This window comes from Mytilus galloprovincialis, chromosome 9 (assembly GCF_965363235.1).
Source record: "Mytilus galloprovincialis chromosome 9, xbMytGall1.hap1.1, whole genome shotgun sequence".
NCBI classification, from domain to species: Eukaryota; Metazoa; Mollusca; class Bivalvia; order Mytilida; family Mytilidae; genus Mytilus; species Mytilus galloprovincialis.
Window position 1 is genome coordinate 42324014 of NC_134846.1, and position 22533 is coordinate 42346546.

Genomic DNA, 22533 nt, shown 5'->3' on the forward strand with positions numbered 1-22533 from the left:
TTCAAATTTCTAATGGAGTTTGCAACAATAACTACTCATTTAAATACATTATAAAATATGAAAATGTGAAAAAAGTGCTTGTTATCACTGAATGGTAAAGATTGTTTTTATTTATCAGTTGGTAGTAAAAGTAAATACATTGTATATTGTATAAAACAATGATTTAAGTAGATTAAACTACTATTCTGGACAAAGAGAGATAACTCCAATTGAAAATGTCTTGTTATTGCGCAATATTGTGCAATTAGATATTTCTTGCTATTGCGCAATACTGTGCAACTGAAAATACTTGCTATTGCACAATACTGTGCAATTGAAGATTTCTTGCTATTGCACAATACTGTGCAATTGAAAATTTCTTGCTATTGCACAATACTGTGCAATTGAAGATTTCTTGCTATTGCTAAATACTTCACATGCAATTGAAAAATTTTTGCTATTGCACAATACTTAATATAATGATTTTGGATCCTGATTTGGACCAACTTGAAAACTGGGCCCATAATCAAAAATTCTAAGTACATGTTCAGATTCAGCATATCAAAGAAGCCAAAGAATTCAATTTTTGTTAAAATCAAAGTTAGTTTAAATTTGGACCCTTTGGACAGACCAATTTGAAAACGGGACCAAAAATTAAGTATCTACATACACAGTTAGATTTGGCATATCAAAGAACCCTCTATTTACTTATACTAAAGTTATTGTGCGAAAATTAAGAATAATGCTTATTTGGGCCCTTATTTGGCCCCTAATTCTTAAACTGTTGGAACGAAAACTCCCAAAATCAATCCCAACCTTCCTTTTGTGGTCATAAACCTTGTGTCAAAATATCATTGATTTCTATTTACTTATACTAAAGTTATAGTGCGAAACCCAAGAAAATGCTTATTTGGGCCATTTTTGGCCCCTAATTCCTAAACTGTTAGGACCAAAACTCCCAAAATCAATCCCAACCTTCCTTTTGTGGTCATAAACCTTGTGTTTAAATCTCGTACATTTCTATTTACGTAAACTAAAGTTATAGTGCGGAAACCAAAAAGTATTCGGACGACGACGACGACGCTGACGCCAACGTGATACCAATATACGACCAAAATTTTTTCAATTTTTGCGGTCGTATAAAAAGTAAAGGTAGAAATATAGTTGCATTACTTCTGTTAACAGTAATGGAAGAATTTGAGTATGATGATATTTTTAACTATATAAATAGTTTTGTCTGGGATATATGATTATATGGAAAAATCAGATAAATCATAGCATGACAATATATTTGAACAAAAGCAATTTCAACAGCTGGATAGTATTTATCTGTAAAATATTATCTGTCTTTTAAATCATGTTGTAAGTCATCTTTTTGTTTAAATTAATGAATATATAAAAAAAAAGATTCAAGGAAAAATTCCACCTTGAAATATATTGAGGAATATATTATATTAATATATTACAATATTGGCCCGAGAACACAGTTATTTCGTAGTGCATTTCTTTTAGACAATAAATTCAAATTAAAAAAATTGCACCTGCACTTTCTCAAAAAGATTTTTACAGTATAGTGTACTACCAGTGAGACAAATAATATCAAAATTATAGAAACTTCTACCAGCTCTAACTCAAAATATTGACAATTCTGTGTTAAGGGGGTGTAAAATTCAGTTTGACAGCTTCAGACGTGATAAAATTTGACCTTTTTAAACTGGACCAAATCACTACTTAACATAAAGATTCAGCACCCATTTTTTTAACATGTGAATACATCCCCCTACTTAATATTTCATGCATTTAATATCAAGAAATAAATTGAGAAAGTGTATCAAATAAAACATGCAAGTTATACACTGTTTACACTAGGGACTATATTCGTAGAGGACGATAACTATAAGGGCCATATTGACCTGGTTTAACGGTATTAATGTTTCTTTTATTGTTGAAGAGTAAACCCTTAATACCCTTAATCAACTATCAAGATAAAGAACAGGATTAAATCTTTGTCCATTGACATTTGTATTTTTTCTATGCATTGGCTTTGCGTGAGATGATTTGATACCGGAAACTTGGTGGTCTTACTTTAATTTGAACCATGTCAGCATAATTTTTATCTACAAAAAAAGCCAGTTTTGTATTCTTTGATATCAAGTTCAACTCTCCACACAGAAGCGATCATTTTTTCTGTGTCTAGTAGCTTCGTATATTCTTACAATATGTTCTCGCACAATGTCTGGACATCGATAGACATCGGCAACAATGCAAAACCACACGTTTACAAATGAAAATCAACACGCAGACTATAGTCATAAAATAGGACAAAAATGAACAAAAGACAAACCAGGAACAAAGAAGTACAATTAATACACCATCCACTCTAAAAAGTAAAAGTAAAATAGAAATAATGATCACGAAAAACACGCAGGGCGGGCGACATCAGAGATTGAAGAAAACTTGCTTCTTGCAAGACACTTTCTGAGAAAACTATTTGAGATGACAATAAGACAATTTTTTGCTTCAGTTATTTTTTTTTTAATTTCCAACAAGAGGCATTTGCCTCGTTTGCCTCAATGTAGTTACGGCCCTGAAGGCGAGACATTTCAGTGTGTGCACTCTTGTATAATTATAGTCGGGTATATATTGATTGCGAGTAACTTACATAGTAGTTAATAAGACTCTATTTCACAAGGTTCTGTGAAATATAGTATGGCAAATATATACCGGTAAACACTATATATCCACATAACACAGATAGATTTTCACTCCTCTGGAAAAAATCTGCCTGTGAAATACCATGTCTGAAAAAAATTACTGGGAAAAATTACCCCCAGGATAAAATATCACGGAGGAAGAAATAAACCGTTACATTTACTTCTAATCTTGGAGAGTTACGCATTTCATTTCATTAAGACAAAATGCGCAACACTGAAGCCATTTTGTTAACAGCGGAATTAACTTAAATTAATTGGCCGATATTTTGGATATTACTTTTAAAATCATTTTTTACAACTCAGTGTTGGAATGCATCGGCATAAATATAAAAAAAAACATGTTGCATTCATACTTCAAGAGATAAAGTCAATAAAAAAAGCATAGTACCGTGACCGATATAAGACTTTGAAAGTTCATATCATTTGCACTCAAACGTTTTGCAGGTTCTGAATTGAAAGAAAAGTCTTATTTTTTTCTCCAAGCGCGAACGTCCTCGAAAGCACCCTCGGATTTTTCAAGGTTAATCTTAACTGACTGTATTTTATTGTAACTTCCGGTGCACTTTAATTTTTGCGCATGGCCACATTGTTATTTCCTGCTTATCAACCGTAAACACAAGTTTGTTGTTTATATTTAGATCTTTATGTTTAACTTATAAACTCAAATAGAAGTAAGTGAAAAAAAGAATTTAACATAATTAGTGTTATAACAGATAGAAAAGCTTTTTTTAATGATTGGCAAGAGCTACGATAAGGCGCACCATGTAGCTTTCACAGCTGTCGGCGAAACCTTGTTTTCACTTGCTCTACCATAAAATTATTTTACACTGGAACATGTGTACTATTTCTTACACCAGACCACAAGAGCAAGATATGTGGTTCTTCACCATTTGAATTAAAAAAAATCATGCTCCATATTTGATATAGCATAATTTCTGGTGGCAGTGGAAGAGTATCTCCAATGTTAGTCCAAATAATTATGACGTCTTGAAAGGCTATTATAATTTTTTTCTTTCGTCATAATTATTTGGACTACTCCAATGTGTGTATCCTTGTCTATACGAGTTTTTGTTCTATTATTATTAAGAAAGCTTTATGACGTCACGATTTCCATTGAAAAACCATGCAAAGTTCAAAAACATATGACATACGAAAAAACATGATCTGACCATACATCATAGTAGTACGTGTACACAATTACTACAAAAAAGTAGTATAATATATTCAATATTGTAATCACATGTAGCCCTTAATAAGTTAATTTCATTTTGGATTCTGTGTGCGGAGAGATTTTAAAACCACAATATTGCTCCAGACAAAGTAAACCAATAGGTTTTACATGCAACCATAAAATAGACCAATGCCAGACAAATTGTCTATGTACTAAAAATGTATGTCAATTTACTGAATATCAGAATAGAAAATGTATTTAAAGTCGTAAACATACTTTAAATAAAACCTCTATGGGGTCTATGACTCCAAAAGATTCATAGAAAAAATGCAGAAGGTCCAAATACACAGTTATCGTCCCTTGATTTTCATTGTCCACGAATATAGTCCCTAGTGTGGGCAGTGTGTTACTTGCCAATCTTTTTTTATACCCCCTCCAAATTTATTTCTTCATGTTTTATGCCTCAAATAGCAAGTAGGGGGATTACTTTTACACTGAAAAAAATTGATTCATGAATTTTAAGGTAAAGTAGTGATTTGTTCCAGCTGAAAAAGGTTAAAAATAAGTATTTCGAAAGCTGTCAAAAGATTTCAAGACCCCCTGAACATAAAATTGTCCATATTTTGAGTTCGAGCCGATGAAGTTTTTTGTAATTTTGATATAATTTGTCCCAAAAGTAGTACATAACACTGTAAAAATATTATTGAGAAAGCACAGGTGGGATTTTTTTTATTTCCATTTATTATCTAAAATAAATGCACTACGAAATAACTGTGTACTCAGACCTACATGTAAGACATGTAAGAGGTGAAATCATGAAAAATAGAATTTTTACTTTGGCAACTTCCCTGAATGATTAAATTGTTTAAAGATGTCAAATAACATGAAATTAAAGGATTTAAACTTTTATTTGATAGAAATTCTTCAAAAATGACCCATTTTGGCATTACATGGTCAAAATGAGCATTTTAAAACTTGCACAAGTGGCATTCTGACTTTATATTTGCAGATCTGACAGGTTTTCATGAGTCAATCTTTGCGTTTCTATAATTTAATCCAGTTGTATAACTCATTTGTGAACTCTCAATCTACAGAAAAGATGATTATCTCAGATAATGTGTGCAAAATGTGTTGTATAAATATTATATGTTTATAATCTGTACATATTTACACATATCACTATAATAAATAATTTACATACTTACTACAATATGTGTTTGTTCATGAAACGCAAAAATCATGGAATTTAATAGAAAACAAAACAACGGACTTAAGCGGGAGGGCTTAAATTAACATAATTGTCCTGTCTTCAAGTACATGTACCTATGACTTTTCAGTGGCAGATCCAGAATTTTTCATAAATGGGGCCCACTGACTGCCTAACAGGGAGCCCCGCACAAGTCATGCTTCAACGATTCCCTGTAAAATCAACCATTTTCTTTTTAGAAAAGTGTAGGGGCTGGCCCCTGAAAAACCCTCTGCAGTTTTTTTATACGCCTGTCAAAATTTTGACGGGACGTATTATGGTATACAAATGTCCGGTGTCTGTCCGTCCGTCTGTCCGGCGTAAATATGTCACACCGTAACTTGAGAACGACTTATCCAAATTTCATGAAACTTAATATAGTTGTTTCTTATGATGGTCAAATGATCTGTATACTTTTTGGTGAAAATAAGATTTAAACTTTTTGAGTTACGGCACTTTGTAACTAAAACAGGGGTGTGTTTTTTTTCACATGTCGCACCGTATCTCAAAAACATTTCTTGATTATTGCTTAAAACTTTACACACTTCTTAGTTATATTAATCTTAATATCTTTATACTTTTTGGTGATGATTCAAAATTTCATTTTTGAGTTTTTGAGTATTTTGTAAAAAAGGGGGAGTTTTTTTTTACATGTCGCGCCGTATCTCAAAAACGATTTATGATTATTGCTTAAAACTTTACACACTTCTTTGTTATATTTATCTCAAGATCTGTATACTTTTTGGTGATGACTCAAAATTTTATTTCTGAGTTATTGAGTATTTTGTAAAAAAGGGGAGGTTTTTTTTTTACATGTCGCGCCGTATCTCAAAAACAATTATGTAATTGTCATGATTGTATGTAATGTAATTAATTACATTTTAAAATTAATGTAATTGTAATTTAATTGAAAAAGAATTAGTATGGGATTGAAATGTAATTTACTACTTTCTCATGTACAAATGTTACTTACCTCGACCTGATCGGCCCAGTATTCAACTACTACATAGTTATACATTTCTTTAGTAACATTCCATTTTCAAAAGCATAGTGATTGAAGTATTTATGATGCAAGGAAATGTAATGAGACGAATAATTGTCCACCAAAGTAATGGTTAAAAATGGATGTGGATTGAAACTTTTGTTTATTGTAGGACACAATATACCTCCAGTAATAAGATGGATCGACAGTTCTCCAGGATGACCACAGCTAGTGCCCCAGGCACTCGTACCTCAAGTACAACTGGAGAGGGAAAATTCAATAAAGCTTCAAGGTACAAAGTAATTGATTGTAAATACACTGAGATAGTTTATATTCAGGACCATGCCTTTCTTATTTTCTACAAAATTAATAGTCTCAAATTTAATCTGTCTTATCCCCCTAAAATTAAGGACAATAAAGTATTTACAGTACAGAGACAGTAATCTAAAGAACATTTGTTAAACATTTAGTGTTTAGAAATTAAAAAATATTAGTTTTGATATGGTTGATGAAGTTTGTCTTTCCTAAATTTAACTATTTTTTTTTTTGAAATTTTGGTCTTCAATTTCTAACTGGATTTGATCTTTTAACATTTTTGATATGAGTGTCACTGATGATCTAGTCTCTAGCATGTGGTATGTGTGCAAAATTATAAATCTGGTATCTTTGATGAGAACTTTTTTTATAAAGAATATGAATAAAACTTGCACCTTTTGTATTTTCTTTTGAATATCTGAAATGCGATACACTTTTTAAAGGTGCAAAGCAGTATTATATATTTGATCAGATTTATATAAGTTTAGGATTTAAAAATCTATCCCGTAACTTGTCTGAAATAATAATTTTAAAAGGCTAATTCTTTACATGTAAGCATTGAACAGAATAATTCAGGATTTTGTAGGGAAACTAGCTGTATCAATTGTATACATTTTTGGAGGGAAGGAAAATTTGATTTTTGATTTTTTTAAACCGTATTTGAAGAAAACTTTTAACATGTTTAACATAATGAAATTAAATAGCCTGAAATAAAATTAATTTATTTGGGATTTGTAAGAAATCACAACTGTGTGATGACAATCTAGGAATTTATTTATTTAGACCTTGATACTGTAATATGCTCAAAATTTAACCTCCAATCCCTTCCGGGACAGCCAAATGAACAGAGTCAATCCATATTTTTGTCTGTTTTTTATGAAGAAATTTAATCACCATAACATTTTCCTTGCTTGGGATCTGAGGAAAATAGTACTTACATGTATGGTGCAATTAAGAGTTGCTTATAAAACTTCTGTTAATATATGTACAAATGTAATACGTTTTAACTATATAATAATGTGAAGAAAAAACATCAGGTACAACATGAGCAAATTGTTATACAACATGTAAGATAAGTCAGGTAAGCAATTGAAGCAGACACTAAACATGATCCAAACTTCACACATGAAGTACCAACTATAACGGAATCAATACAGTTACTAGCTGTGAAAGTTCTGTTTAAATAAAGAAAATTCAAGGTTTCTATGCGGGAGCATGTCAGGTGGAAATTGTTTACTTTTCTTTATAGATCTTTAATTTTACAGTATGAAATTATGTAATATTGATAATAGAATTTAAATCCATTGGCATTTAATCTGATTAAAAAGTAAAATGTATAATTATTTATAATTTTGCATATACATCGTAACTGAACATGATATATATATTTTAAACATTTACCTGGAAAGATTTACAACACTCCAAAAAAGAGTTTTGAACACAAAATGTGCATTTCTGCATGTAGTCCATGTACAATTCTTTATAACTGTGTTCTGTACTAAAAGCCAATGTGAAATTAAAAACATTGTTCTGTAACAAGTAATAAGGAGATTTCACTTGCCAATGAAACAACTATCCGACAAAGTCCAAATGATATTGATTTATTACATGTCACCATTCAGTCTTTAACAATAAGAAAAACTCATACCATGTATATAGTCAGCTATATCATTGTATATAAAGCCCCCAAAACTACAAAATGTGAAACAATTCATCAAGGTTTTAAACTAAAAAAAACCAACAGCTTTATTCATGACATAACTGTTAAGGAATAACAGATATAACATACTGTGGATTGGTTTATTTTCGTAGGTACCAATTTTTCGTGGATTAAGGATTTATCTGTTGTCGTCTTTCTTGTTATAAATTCAGTGTTCTCCCCAGGGTCCATTAGCATCATGACGCTGTAATGCTAAAATCTTTTGAAATAAGAAAAAAAATGTGTCTAATTCCTAAGTATTGAAGATGTTATATGAAATTTTGGGGGGACAAGACTATAATTATTTTTGTCGAGCCTGCAACTTTTGTTGCAGAAAGCTTGACATAGGGATAGTGATCCGGTGGCGGCGGCTTCGGCGGCGTTAGCTAACTTCTTAAAAGGTTTATATTTTAGAAGATGAAAGACCTGGATGCTTCATACTTTGTATATAGATGCCTCATGTTACGAAGTTTACGTCAGTCACATGTCCAATGTCCTTGACCTCATTTTCATGGTTCAGTGACCACATGAAAAAAAAGTTCAGAATTTTTGTAATGTTGCATTCTCTCTTATTATAAGTAATAGGATAACTATATTTGGTATGTACGTACCTTGTAAGGTCCTCATGCCCATCAGACAGTTTTCACTTGACCTCGACCTCATTTCATGGATCAGTGGTTATAGTTAACATGGTTAAGTTTTTGTGTTTTGGTCTGTTTTTCTCATACTTTATGCAATAGGTCTACTATATTTGTTGTATGGAATGATTGTAAGGTGTACATGTCTAGCGGGCAGATGTCATCTGACCTTGACCTCATTTTCAAGGTTCAGTGGTCAAAGTTAAGTTTTTAAGTTTTGGTCTTTTTATCTAATATTATATGCCAAAGGTCAACTATATTTGGTGTATGAGAATATATTATGATCTATATGTCAGTCCTGCAGGTTTTATTTGACCATGACCTCAATTTTACGGTTCATTGCACATACCGGTAGTTAAGTTTTGTGTTTTGGTCTATTTTTCTTAAACTATAAGTAATAGGTCAACTATATTTGTTGTATGGAAGCATTGTTAGCTGTACATGTCTGCCTGGAATGGTTCATATGACTTTGACCTCATTTTCATGGTTCATTGGTCTTTGTTTAGCTTTATTGGTTAATGTTAAGTTTATGTGACAGTTGTAATAAAACTTTAAACTTAGGACTATCAACCTAATATCAATGATTAGTAAAGAAGGCGAGACATTGCAATGTGTGCACTCTTGTGTTTAAAAGATGTTGGTTAAACACAAACAATATGCAGAACAAAGTAAATCATTTACTGCAGCCATTATGTAGCATAGATAAGACTTGAAGGTTCATAACATCAGATTAAATATAAGTTTGCTTACTTTATTTAATTTTTTGCAAGGAAAAAAAACTGATTTTAGAAGTGATTGTCAATTTTTTTTTTAATGCTTTCAGGAAATTAAAGAAAAGTTTAACAGGATTTTTCGGCTTAGACTTGGATGACGAACATGAAGATAAGAAACAAAGATGGAACAACAGACGAATGAGATTGTATAAAGGAAAAGTCAAAGATGATTATCTTCTTAAAGCAGAATCTGACGATTTATTTTTGGAGAATTCACACCAATTTAAATATATCCATGATCCGCTCCGTAGAGTACATCGTGATCGTCCCAGTGAAATGTCATCCAGACGTACCACACCCTTATCCAGTTCAAGTACTTATGCCAGGAGTAGACCTGGTGGTCCGAAAAGGTTACGTAAAGATTCTGTCATGCAGATGACGTGGAAAGGTCTTCGTACAATTGCAGTAAGTTTCAGTTTATTCAATTTTAAGATGTCCAAAGCTTTGATTAAGAATGAAGAATATACATGTAGAGTGAATAGTATTCAGAGCTTATCACAGAAAAATTCTGAAAATGGTATTTTGTTTCGCAGAAGTGCATCCTGCCATTACTAAAAGGGGTTGAGGTTTGGGTTCAAACCATATGTCTCTATTTAAAAGCATTGATCATAAAAAGAAGGGGGTTCCAATCACTGGTACCACCACTGGATCTACCACTGTTTCCACTTGCATTTATAAAGAAAGAATAACAAATAGAGCATATTAATTACCTTTTCAATATCACACATTTATAACACAAAGAAAATGTCAGGAGATTATCTGGTTGAGGGTTGAATAAATCCTTTGCAATAATGCAATATGACTGATATAGATATCAATATGAAGGGATTTTACAGCACAATTGCCATTGATGGCATAACACATACCATCTACTTATTTTTGATATAAGTATGAATTTTTACAACAATTTTCTAGCTACTAATTTGTTCATTTCTCTTCAGGCCTCAAGAAAGAAACTTAGAGGAAAATCCTACAAACATAGTGCAAGTTTTGATCCCGCTAGAATGGGCGAGGAATTTGGAGACGATCTCTCAGCAAGTTACGGATATGCGGTAAACAAATATTTTATAATTCCATATTGTGGATTCATTTATTTTCAAGGATTGTGGAAAATTGAACATACCAGCCTTTAAATTTTTTTTACATTTTTGATTAACCTTTTAATCCATTAAATCATCAAAAATATGTATCCCACCAATAATAATGAATCCACATTATGCTTAGCTTATGACAACAACAAAAAACTACCAAAAGACGCAAAACAATCTACATAACACCAGAAAACTTGAGACAGAGCAACATGAATCGCACTTAAAACTGTGGGCAACCTCAGATGTTAGATTATTCATACCTTGTGGTAAAAAAAAAGAATTCAAATATCAGTATACATACCTTGTGATAACAAAAAAATATTTTGAAATATCAGTATTCAAATCTTGTGATAAAGTCTGCTCTGACCATAAGTTTTTCAGAAAAGATTTGATTACATTTTCATTTAATTGCTTTGATAGTGAATGATCAAATAACAGAAATAAAAGAAGTGCCATTTACCTAAAATTCTGAAGTAACAATGAATTTATGAATTTTAGCCTCATCAAGAAGATGCAATAAGTCTTGTAGATGATGTATTTTACGATGAACCTATTGCTCCACCAACACACAAGATGTCCAGAGAATATGAGAACTTGTAAGATATCACACAAACAATTAGGTCAATGCTATCCTATTATGCACATGTCAATCATTGGCAGATGATTGGAATTATTTTAATTATGCCTGAGGATAATGAGCTGATATTTCGAGTTTTTTAAGTGTATAATTGTGGATTACAGCCTGAATTGGAATACATACTTTTCACTGAATTATGGCCCTTCGAATTTGGCATCAAACAGGGATATTCATGTCATTGCCACAGTCTAGTTTATTGGATATATGATAAAGGTTAAAAAAAAGTGTAAATCATAGGTCTATTAAGGATTCAAATTTGTTTCTAAAATCATCTTTTTCTGCTGAAGTTAAAATGACAAGTGCAATTTTCAGCAAGTCACATTAATGCAATAAATTTTTTTCAGATAGTTGTGTACATTAATCACAGTCAATTTAGAATTAGGTATACAATCATTCAGGAAGATAATATTTTGTTAAAACATTTGACTTCGTGGTTAATATTTACCAACAAATCCACAAAAACTAGCAACTGCAAATTATTATGAATCCACAGTATCTATAAATATCACTTACTAAAATTATTAGTTTATCTTTTCAGACCAGCAGGTGGATGGAGGAGGCAACCACCTCAAGGTCTACCTTCTACTCCATATGACGAACTTGACATGCCTGAGTTTTGCATGAGAAGAATCAACCCAGCAATCATGAACAACGAAGTTGGTCCAGAAACTAGACAAGTTGGAATGGGATTTGTTGGTAGACTATTTAACAGAAGTTTTAGAAGTGACAGAATGAACTCCAATATTAAAAGTCAGATAGCAAATGTTGATGATCATAGGTAAAGAAAGAGAGTAAATGAATTTTTTTGTTTGTGTCCGTTTTACTGATATCTTGGCTAGCTGTCTAGTGTGTTTAATAAAAACTTAATTATCTCCCCCTTGTAAAATATTTAGTATGTTTTTTCATTTTTAAGATTATTTGTTCTTGTCCAAGGCAAGTCAAGTCAAAGATCTATAAATTTTGATTATAAATTGGTTTTTTTAAAAGTATGTAGGTTTAACTTAAGCTTGTACAAAGCAGGATTTATTTCAATATCCATAATTCTAACATCCAACACAATTTTCTAAAAACTAAATGTTTCTTAAATACATTTTTGTACCCAAGTAAATTTACTATTTTATACACACCTATAATAGCGTTTTTTCTATGCATCAGGATTTTGCAAGGATGAATAATAGTATTCATGAGAAGTATTAATCTAGGTTAACCTTTTAAAGATGATATTTGTAAAGAGCATGTTCTTTCTACTTTTTTAGACCATACTTTACATTCTGGGTGACATTTGTTCAGCTTTTAGTGTTCATTGTCTCTATAGCTGTATATGGTATTGCTCCGATTGGTGTGTCAGAGAGAGTCACTGAAGAATCTGTAAGTAGAATTTATTTTTAGATACAAGGCTTATAAGACTTATCAGTTTTAATAAGTGCTTTGATTCAACATTTTATGAGCAACAGAATATCAATATAATCAAATTTTAGCGTCACAAAATCTTATGATGACATAAGTCTATACATAGATGCCAACTTTACTGATCCTATTGACATTTTCTCAAAATATCTGAAATGTCCTATTCTGTGTCCATTTCCCTAGCTAGAGTTGGAATCTTCTGTTATTCAGACAGCTACCAGTGCATTTGAAATTTGTCGTCACATATATATATATATAAAACACTGTGAGAGATCTAAGTGTGAAAATAGCAATATGGTCAATCTAATAATGGAAATTATTTGCCAGACATAAGTATCCACTTTTGTGGGTTAGAAAAATCAACATTTGAGTACAAAACTATGGTTAAATGTTCATTTTCCATCTAACAGCAAACCATGCTAAACCCAGGGCTCACACTACTTCAGAATTATAGGGAGAAGTGACTTCTCTTTTTGAAACTGATAGGGAGAAGTGGTGAGATTTGAAAGAGAAGTGCTCATTCGCGCGGGTGCGCTACAATGTTTGGATTTTACAATAGTATAAAGGGCCATATGTAAATAATGTTCTTTTTATGTTGTTCAATTCATATGAGTAAAAAATTACAATTAAAGTAACATTTGAAATTAAAAGTTGTTTAAGTTTTACTAAGGTTCTTGTGAGAAACTACCAACTAAATATCTAGCACTAAAAAAAAAAATTATTTTAAAAAATGTAAAGAAATTATATCAATTACAATTTAATTAAAAATTATGTTGTGTATGAAATTCAGTGTTTCTCATAAAAAAAATTATAAAAGTCATTAAGCTGGGCCATAATATATTGATATTAGTATAATAGTCTCAGAGTTAAGCAACTTTAATCAATAGTTTGAAACATTCATAAAAAATATAGGGAATTATATACACCAATCAATTAGATGTAACTAAAAGTCTCTTAATGCGTGTGGGATGCGTAATTTTTCCCTTTGGGATCAATATTCTTCTGTCAGCTGTTCCATCCGTGCGTCCGTAGTAATTATTGTAAAAGTACGGATTTCGGTCATAGCTGGTCCGGTTCAGATCCGTAGTTTAGAAATCGGTCAATGGCGGACAAATGCAAGAAAATTTACAAAAATAAACGATGTTTGACAAGTTATTTGGAAAGGAACATGACGGTTTTAATGCAATAAATGGATTAAACATTTACTTGAGGCAACTTTTATCACGTTTAAATGAAGTAACAAACTTATTTTGCCGCCGAAATTTAGGTTGATGTACGTTTTCGAGTAACAAGCACCGGAATTTGCGAAAATGCACGAAGTGATTAAAAAGTTGTATTTTTATCAAATAACCTGATACACACTGCGAAGACAATGCTTCAACCTCTTTTCTAAAGATAATGAATAGTTTATGTCTGAATTTCTTTAATTATCAGTAAAAAATTAATGTTTCATCAACTTGGTAAAAATTGAAAATCTTTCAGTCGCTTCCGTCATCGGACGATGACGGAAGCGACTGAAAGCGACTTTCGTCAAGAACAGGGCGACTTGTTTTCGCTTTTGGGGGTCGGGGAAAGCGAAGTGACGGTCGGGAGGGCGACTTCTTCGCCCAAGTCGCCTGGTAGCGTGAGCCCTGTAAACCTACAACATTAACTGTTCATAAACGGTAAATACAGTCAGATCTTTGCAACACAGTACCTTCACATTGTAGAAAAAGAAGAAAGCAAAGGCCACATTCTTAGTAATCAGATGCAATTCTTACATAATTTTACATATTTAAACATATTTTTATGCCCCACCTACGATAGTAAAGGGGCATTATGTTTTCTGGTCTGTGCGTCAGTTCGTTCGTCCGTTCGTTTGTCCGTCTGTCCCGCTTCAGGTTAAAGTTTTTGGTAAAGGTAGTTTTTAATGAAGTTGAAGTCCAATCAACTTCAAACTTAGTACACATGTTCCCTATGATATGATCTTTTTAATTTTAATGCCAAATTAGAGTTTTTACACCAATTTCAGGGTCCACTTAACATAGAAAATGATAGTGGGAGTGGGGCATTTGTGTACTGGGGACACATTCTTGTTTTATGATAAGTTCTACATAAACTTAAAAACAGTAGGGGAAACGAGAAGAACAGTTCAATATCCAATGTATATAAATTGTATTTTTCTAGGTCATGATGCCAAACCTCGCATTTGAGAAAGTTCGATTTTCTGAGGCTGAAAACTTATGGATTGGACCCAAACAGGTAGGATTTAATGCATGAACTTTAAAGTCTCACAACTGTTTAAATAATTATTTATGTGACTATATCACTGCACAGGTCATTGTTGTAGGTCTTTTTACAATATTTATTGAGTTATCTCCCATTTTGATATTAAATCTGATGTAAAGTAACTTGTCTAGCTACTTTAATAGTTGAAAGCTTGCTTATACATGTACAAACATATGGAATTCTGTCGAAAAAATGTAGTTGATTAATTGTCATTTGACAATACTAATCAGAAATATGCAAAGAAATGGGATATGAAATAGTTTTCACATTTTAAACAGAAATTTAAACAGTAATATGAGAGCTATTCCATTTAAAATAGAAGGGTAAGAAGGAACTTCAAATATTCCCCATGACAAATATACTTTCTTTAATTAATTGTTAATCAAATAAACAAAATATCTTTTATAAATGACCAACAACCAAGGTAAAAAATAAATCTCCCTTTCTTACCCTCTCTGGTACATTAATGGAATTATCCTAACCTTTAATTTTAATAAATAGTTTATACACCATATTTCTTTATTCTAGGCCGACTTGATTCATCTTGGTGCTAAATATTCCCCCTGTATGAGAAAAGACGAGAATATATACAATGGTATAGCTAAGGACCTAGTAGAAGAAAAGACCTCAGGATGCTGTATAAGGAATGATGGATCTGGATGTGTACAAAGTGTCAGGTCTAAATGTAGTGTAAGTAAAATATATATTAGAAAGAAAAACTTTGGATTCATTATTATTTGCGGGATACCAGTTTTGTGGACTTTGTGGGTAAAGATGAAACCACAAATTTAAATGTTCAACAAAGTACATAATTTGTATTGTCTTGAATATATACACTCTTGTGTAAAACCATGAAATCAAATATAAACAAAAATTCAATTTTTCCTCAATTCACAAAAGTTTTACCATCACCCACGAAAATAAAAGAATTCACAGTTGAAAGAATATTGAAACAATATATTGTACAAATAGCAGTGTGCTTCTTGTAAACTTCATTTAACATCCTGGTAATCACTGAATTTTAGAATACTATCAATGGCATCATGTTTGTAGAATTTAAAGCCTTACAACAATAAAATAATCTATAAAAAAATAATTTTAAGCAGAATCACATTCATACAATATAGCATCACATTACAATGATTTAAAAAGGCCTTTGACAGAACACTGAATAGGTCATTAAATATTTGGACCCCATAACAGAATTATTGTAAGACACAAAAATTATTCTTTTAAAGAAATGCAAAACACTACTAAAGATATATTAAAAAAAACTGCTCACCTTATCTAAAAAATTTCAATTACTACGAGTAGTTATTGAAACAAAACACCTACTACCATTTATAAGTAAGTCTATATTATGCCTAGCAAACTTGAAAATTCATTCAGACTAGAAAAAACTAAAAACAGGATGTACTACACAACAACATCGGTTAATTTAGGTACATTTTTAATACAGAATAATATTTACATTATCAACTTGACTATATTAGTTTTCTCTTTTGAATTGTTTTACATTGTCATATCAGGGCCTTTATAGCTGGCTATGCGGTATGCGCTTTGCTCATTGTTGAAGGCCGTACAGTTACCTATAGTTGTTAATGTCTGTGTCATTTTGGTCTCTTGTGGACAATTGTCTCATTGGCAATCATACCACATCTTCTTTTTTATATATAGTTTATTGAATCTATTTTTTTCATTGCAGACAACAATATCAGAATTTAAAAAGTATAATAGTACAAATCCAAGTAGCTTGGGCTTCCTGACCGGTGCTGTGTGTGGTCAAGATCCAAAGTATGTACTAAGGCCATAATAAAGAATATGTTTGTTTGCCCTAACCCTACCTTCCCAGAAAATAGCTGCCTACTCAAAATCTTTTATTGCCTTGATTAGAATTTTTTTTTTAATCAGATCTACATGACATAAAAAACATATGACACTTCCATTTCTCTTTTTCAAAATAAGAAAAAGAAACTGCCTTCCTACCTACCTACTGTCTCTACTTTGGGGTAGGGTTTGGGTAAACCAACATATTTTCAAGTGTGGCCTTATTGACCTAATATTGATAACAATTTGTGATCAAAACAAACACTTATAATTTTAATCAATTATATTTTGAAAATTATAAAAATATAGTATATACCAATACACATAATTAACAGCGCCTGGTGATGTTTGATAGCCTGACCGGTTTCGGTCCATAAAGGACCTTCATCAGAGACAGAATGGTGGATTAATGTTTGCACCCTATTTATATAGATATGGTAACCGGCGGTTGAGTTAACCGGCGGTTGAGTTGACCGGCGGTTGAGTTAACCGGTGAAAAATCCCAGTGGGATTTTCCATGGTTACAATTATCTATATTTAGCTAATGTTCATGTTACAGTAAACTTTTTGACATGTTACGGTAAACATTTTTACACTATATGGTAAACATGTGACCTGATGATATAACCATATTTGGGCTTTAGCATTGGATAAAGGGTGTTTTAATAATTTAAGAAGTACATAGTAATCATTTAGTCTTGATCTTTGGCTTATGATCCACCTAAATATCAAGTCTTGGAATAGTATTTCATGGTAGTTATGTGATCTTAATATTTGGCTTATGATACACCTAAATATCAAGTCTTGAAATAGTACTTCCTAGTAGTCATGCAGTCTTGACCTCCGGCTTATGATACACCTGTATATCAAGTCTTGAAATAGTAATTCATGGTAGTCATGCAGTCTTGATCTTTGGCTTATGATACACCTAAATATCAAGTCTAATAATAGTATTTCATGGTTGTCATGCAGTCTTTACGTTTTAGCTTGTGATACACCAAAACATCAAGTCAAAACTATTACCCCCCCCCCCCCCTAACCAAACAAAATTTGGTTTAGGGGGGGGGGGGTTCTTATTGAGAATGCTTCATTTAAGCCTTTAGTACTCCTTACAAGATCAAAGGTAGATGAATATTAATCCTCAGTGTTAAAAAGTTAACTCAACCGCCGGTTACCATATCTATATAAATAGGGTGCAAACATTAATCCACCATTCTGCCTCTGATGAAGGTCCTTTATGGACCGAAACCGGTCAGGCTATCAAACATCACCAGGCGCTGTTAATTATGTGTATTGGTATATACTATATTTTTATGCTTTTACATTTTTCTCACTGATACACATAGTTAATATGGCTTCTACTAACGAAAGCTCCATGGAGCTAATGTGTTTAGAGACTACTTGTGTCAGTACACCTTTCCTATATTGCCTATATTTTGAAAATTAATTGAATTATGGACATTTTTCTGGTGCATTGGATAAGGGATTAGTAATAAATGTGAATAAAAAATCCCAGGAAATACTATATGACTCATGTTATTTTAACATTTCTTTATTCTGCATCTGAATAGTTCCCAGAAGGTCTTCTGGAATAAATTACAGTTCTCTCCCTTACAGCTTAATTAAGACAGCTCATTTTGTTATCAACGGTAGTTATACAACCTGAATGTTCTCGGGAAAAAATTATATTTGCTGGTATTTTTTTTATAACAAATTGGAAATGAATATAATGAAATAAAGTATTAAATATTATCTGTTTATTACAATTTTATTTACAGATATTGCAGAAATCCAGCCTCAGTTGCACCATTTGAATGGAACAAAAATGACATAACAAACTGGCCTGTAAGTTTTTTTTTGTTTTTTTTTTTATCTCAATGAGATTGTATAGATGTATAAATTTATATTAAATGAGAAGTGTCCTTGCCATCACTGTAACTGTTGGCAGAGTTATATCATGAGTGACAAATGTCAATAATGATAAAGTGTTTTATGCAGTAATTAGTTGTTTTAAAATCTGACAGATGAAATGGGCCATGTTTTAGCAAAATAGTAAAAAAAATCTTGGTTCATTTCTTTCATATTTGATTTTTGTCTCGCCTTGACAGAGTCAAAAAGCGAGACATAGGTATGCTGTTTCCGGTGTCAGCGGCAGTGGCTTCAACAATTTATTAGTTTGTGATTAGGTCTAGTTTATGGTGAACCACAAGTGGTAGGTCAATCATATTTGGTATGCAGTTGTATAAGCATTGGCACATCTCATTTACATGGAGATTATTTGGCACTGCGCCCTCAGTCATAGTCTATTGACTTTGAAACTTTTGCTTATTTTACATGTATTAGTTTGTGATTAGGTCAGTTTATGGTGAACCACAAGTGGTAGGTCAATCATATTTGGTATGCAGTTGTATAAGCATTGGCACATCTCATTTACATGGAGATTATTTGGCACTGCGCCCTCAGTCATAGTCTATTGACTTTGAAACTTTTGCTTATTTTACATGTATTAGTTTGTGATTAGGTCAGTTTATGGTGAACCACAAGTGGTAGGTCAATCATATTTGGTATGCAGTTGTATAAGCATTGGCACATCTCATTTACATGGAGATTATTTGGCACTGCGCCCTCAGTCATAGTCTATTGACTTTGAAACTTTTGCTTATTTTACATGTATTAGTTTGTGATTAGGTCAGTTTATGGTGAACCACAAGTGGTAGGTCAATGATATTTGGTATGCAGTTGTATAAGCATTGGCACATCTCATTTACATGGAGATTATTTGGCACTGCGCCCTCAGTCATAGTCTATTGACTTTGAAACTTTTGCTTATTTTACATGTATTAGTTTGTGATTAGGTCAGTTTATGGGGAACCACAAGTGGTAGGTCAATGATATTTGGTATGCAGTTGTATAAGCATAGGCGCATCTCATTTACATAGAGAATATTTGGCCTCGCCCCTCAGTCATGGTTTAGTGACTTTGAAAATTATTGTTTACATATATTAGTTTGTGATTAGATCAGTTTATGATGTACTGCATGGTTATGTTAAGTCAATGATATTTGGTATGAAAATTTATTGGCATTTGCAAGTATCCTTTCCATAGAGATTATATAGAGCCCCACTCCCTCTTAATGGTTCATTGACTTTGAAACTTTTACATAGTTTTCAAGTTTATGTTTGTATTTAGGTTTGGAAACGACTCATAATAAGTCAATGGTTTTGTTATGCAGTTGTTTTAGCATTGGTGCATCTTATTTACATGGAGATTGTTTAACCATGTAACTAAGTCATGGTTTATTGACTTTGAATATTTGCATGATTTGTGTAAGATGTTAATGTATTGCTATTTTGATTTAAACAATTGCATAATCAAAATTACAAAAAGGCGAGACATATCTCTGTGATAACAGTTTATTCTTATATTGTTTAGTGATGAATTAGACCATCATTTTTCTCAATTGAACTGTTTCATATTTTTAAGGGTCTTTTATAGCGGACTATACAGTTTGGAATTTTCTCTTTGGTGAAGGCCCTAGGGTTGCCTATAATTGACTTCATCCACTTCATTCAAAATTTGGTGTATAGTAGTCTGATTGGCATTCATACCGCATCTCCTTATTGTTATATTAGTAAGCTTTTTAATGAGAAATGTTTCAAATAAAAATCATCAATTTATTTGAATGATAATTTCCAGTGTTAACCTTTTTGAAACTTTACCTAGCATTTATCTAGATCAAAATGTCTTAATTTTTTTTTACAGTTTTGTGAGGACACCAATGCACCATTAACTAATACCAGTTTCGTATCTGGAGAAGATCGTCATATGACCTGTGAACTTTCTGGCAGACCTTGTTGCCATGGGATACAAGGGGAATGCATGATTACCACAAGAGAACATTGTAATTTCATGCAAGGATATTATCATGAAGACAAATTCCTATGTTCACAAGTACGTTACAAGCTAACACTTACACAAAGCAGAGTACACAATGAATTTTAAATGATAAAATAGTTCCAGAAGAACAATATTTTGCATTTTATTGTGTGCTAGCCAGGAATGCCATTAATTTATCTGTTCTGTTATTAAGATGAATAAATATAGGAGTTTGTGATTAATTTATTGGAACATTTGAGAGGTTTAGCTTACTATAAACCCAGGTTTTATCCACCATCTTCTTCATAAGAAAATGCCTGTATCAATTCAGGAATATGACAATTGTTATCCATTTGTTTGATGTGCTCAAGCTTTTAATTTTGCCATTTACTAAGGGACTTTTTGTTTTGAATTTCCCTAGGAGTTTGATTAAATATTTGTGTCATATTTGTTATACTGGTAACTTAAATTCCATTAAAAATTAACGATTTCAAGTCTGACTTTATGATTGAATTTTTACAAAATTTTGCATATCCGTAGTTCCGTGGATAAGGATTTGAGTTTTCATATATAAATTACACACATTCATGGTTCAATGAATTGATATATTAAAAAAGTTCTGGTCAACACGACATATACCATTTTAACATTTTGACGTAATTTTTCTTTGAACAGGTGAAGTGTCTGAAGCAGATTTGTGGTATGATTCCATTCACAGATGACAATATTCCTGATCAGTTTTACAGACTATGGACATCAATATTCTTGCATGGAGGGTAAGGTGTCTATTTTTATAAAACAAAGAAAAGAAAATAAGAAAAGATAAAAAAATACAAGAGACAGCTTTATTTTCTTTATTTTCAAGGGTTTCAATTATTGTTTCAATTATTGTGGATTTAGGAAAAAGTGTATTTTCATTGTTATTTGTTAATTGATTTCTGTGGTTTAACTAAAGTCTGCATACATGCCAATAGATAATTTGTGCTGTTGAACATTTAAAATTGTGGTTCACATTTCACCAAAAAATTAAAAGAACAATTTTAAAGAACTAAAATTAGATCAGTTGAAGATTTTTAAACTTAAATGTCTTGGATAAATGGTTAATCTATAATTTCACAGAAAATCACACTTCATGAATCGTTTGCTGAAAATTTATTAAATGCTATGCACAGACGTATGTTAAGCTTAATATCAAAACTTTTGTCAAAGCTCAAATTAATATACATGTATTATGATATCTTTTTTTTTTACGTATTATATAACAGATTTCTCAATATAATACTCATTTGATATGTTACAGATTATTCCACTTGCTGATAACAATAGGCTTCCAGATGTTGATAATGAGAGATGTAGAAAAGTTAACTGGATGTATACGTATGACCATCATCTATGTAGGGTCTGGTATAGCAGGCAATCTGGCTAGTTCTACTTTCCTTCCATATCATGTTGAGGTAGGTCATTGGTTTATGTTCATAATGAGAAATGTAGATACTGGAAACTCAGATTTTTTTGTGAATAATGATAATTGGGTAAAATGCAATGGGATATATGTCTCTAAAAATAAAAACATGAATTTCTTGTTTATTTTTAGTTGAAATTGATAGTGGATATAACAAGAAATAGCAATGAAAGTAAATAAATGATAATAAAACTTGATCAATTTGTGTATTCAAGAAGCTTTTCAGGATTTAACTTTTCAGAAATGCTAAAATCTAACACTTGAATCTCAGGGGCATACAAATAGTTAGAAACAATAGGAGCTATGTGTCCAAAGGCACCTGAAAAACAAAAGCAAGTAATACTGAAGATCCAGGGATATATAAATAATTAGAAACATTAGGAGTTATAAAACCATAAGAGACACGAAAACAATAGTTAAATAGTTAATAAAGGAGGCAGGAAAACAA

General features: G+C 31.7%; 1 protein-coding gene across 2 annotated transcripts in view; it reads left to right on the plus strand.

Annotated features, from left to right (window-relative positions):
* The window catches only part of LOC143045028 (inactive rhomboid protein 1-like), a 30350-nt gene that overhangs the window by 1279 nt on the left and 6538 nt on the right, over positions 1-22533 (plus strand). For both annotated transcript variants that reach the window (XM_076217306.1, XM_076217307.1), the window contains exons 2-14: positions 6265-6384; positions 9568-9922; positions 10459-10569; positions 11107-11204; positions 11784-12023; positions 12502-12613; positions 14819-14893; positions 15449-15610; positions 16626-16714; positions 18526-18592; positions 20510-20698; positions 21299-21399; positions 21924-22077. In XM_076217306.1, the coding sequence (XP_076073421.1) occupies positions 6265-6384; positions 9568-9922; positions 10459-10569; positions 11107-11204; positions 11784-12023; positions 12502-12613; positions 14819-14893; positions 15449-15610; positions 16626-16714; positions 18526-18592; positions 20510-20698; positions 21299-21399; positions 21924-22077 (1873 nt within the window). The remainder of the gene's footprint in view (positions 1-6264; positions 6385-9567; positions 9923-10458; positions 10570-11106; positions 11205-11783; positions 12024-12501; positions 12614-14818; positions 14894-15448; positions 15611-16625; positions 16715-18525; positions 18593-20509; positions 20699-21298; positions 21400-21923; positions 22078-22533) is intronic.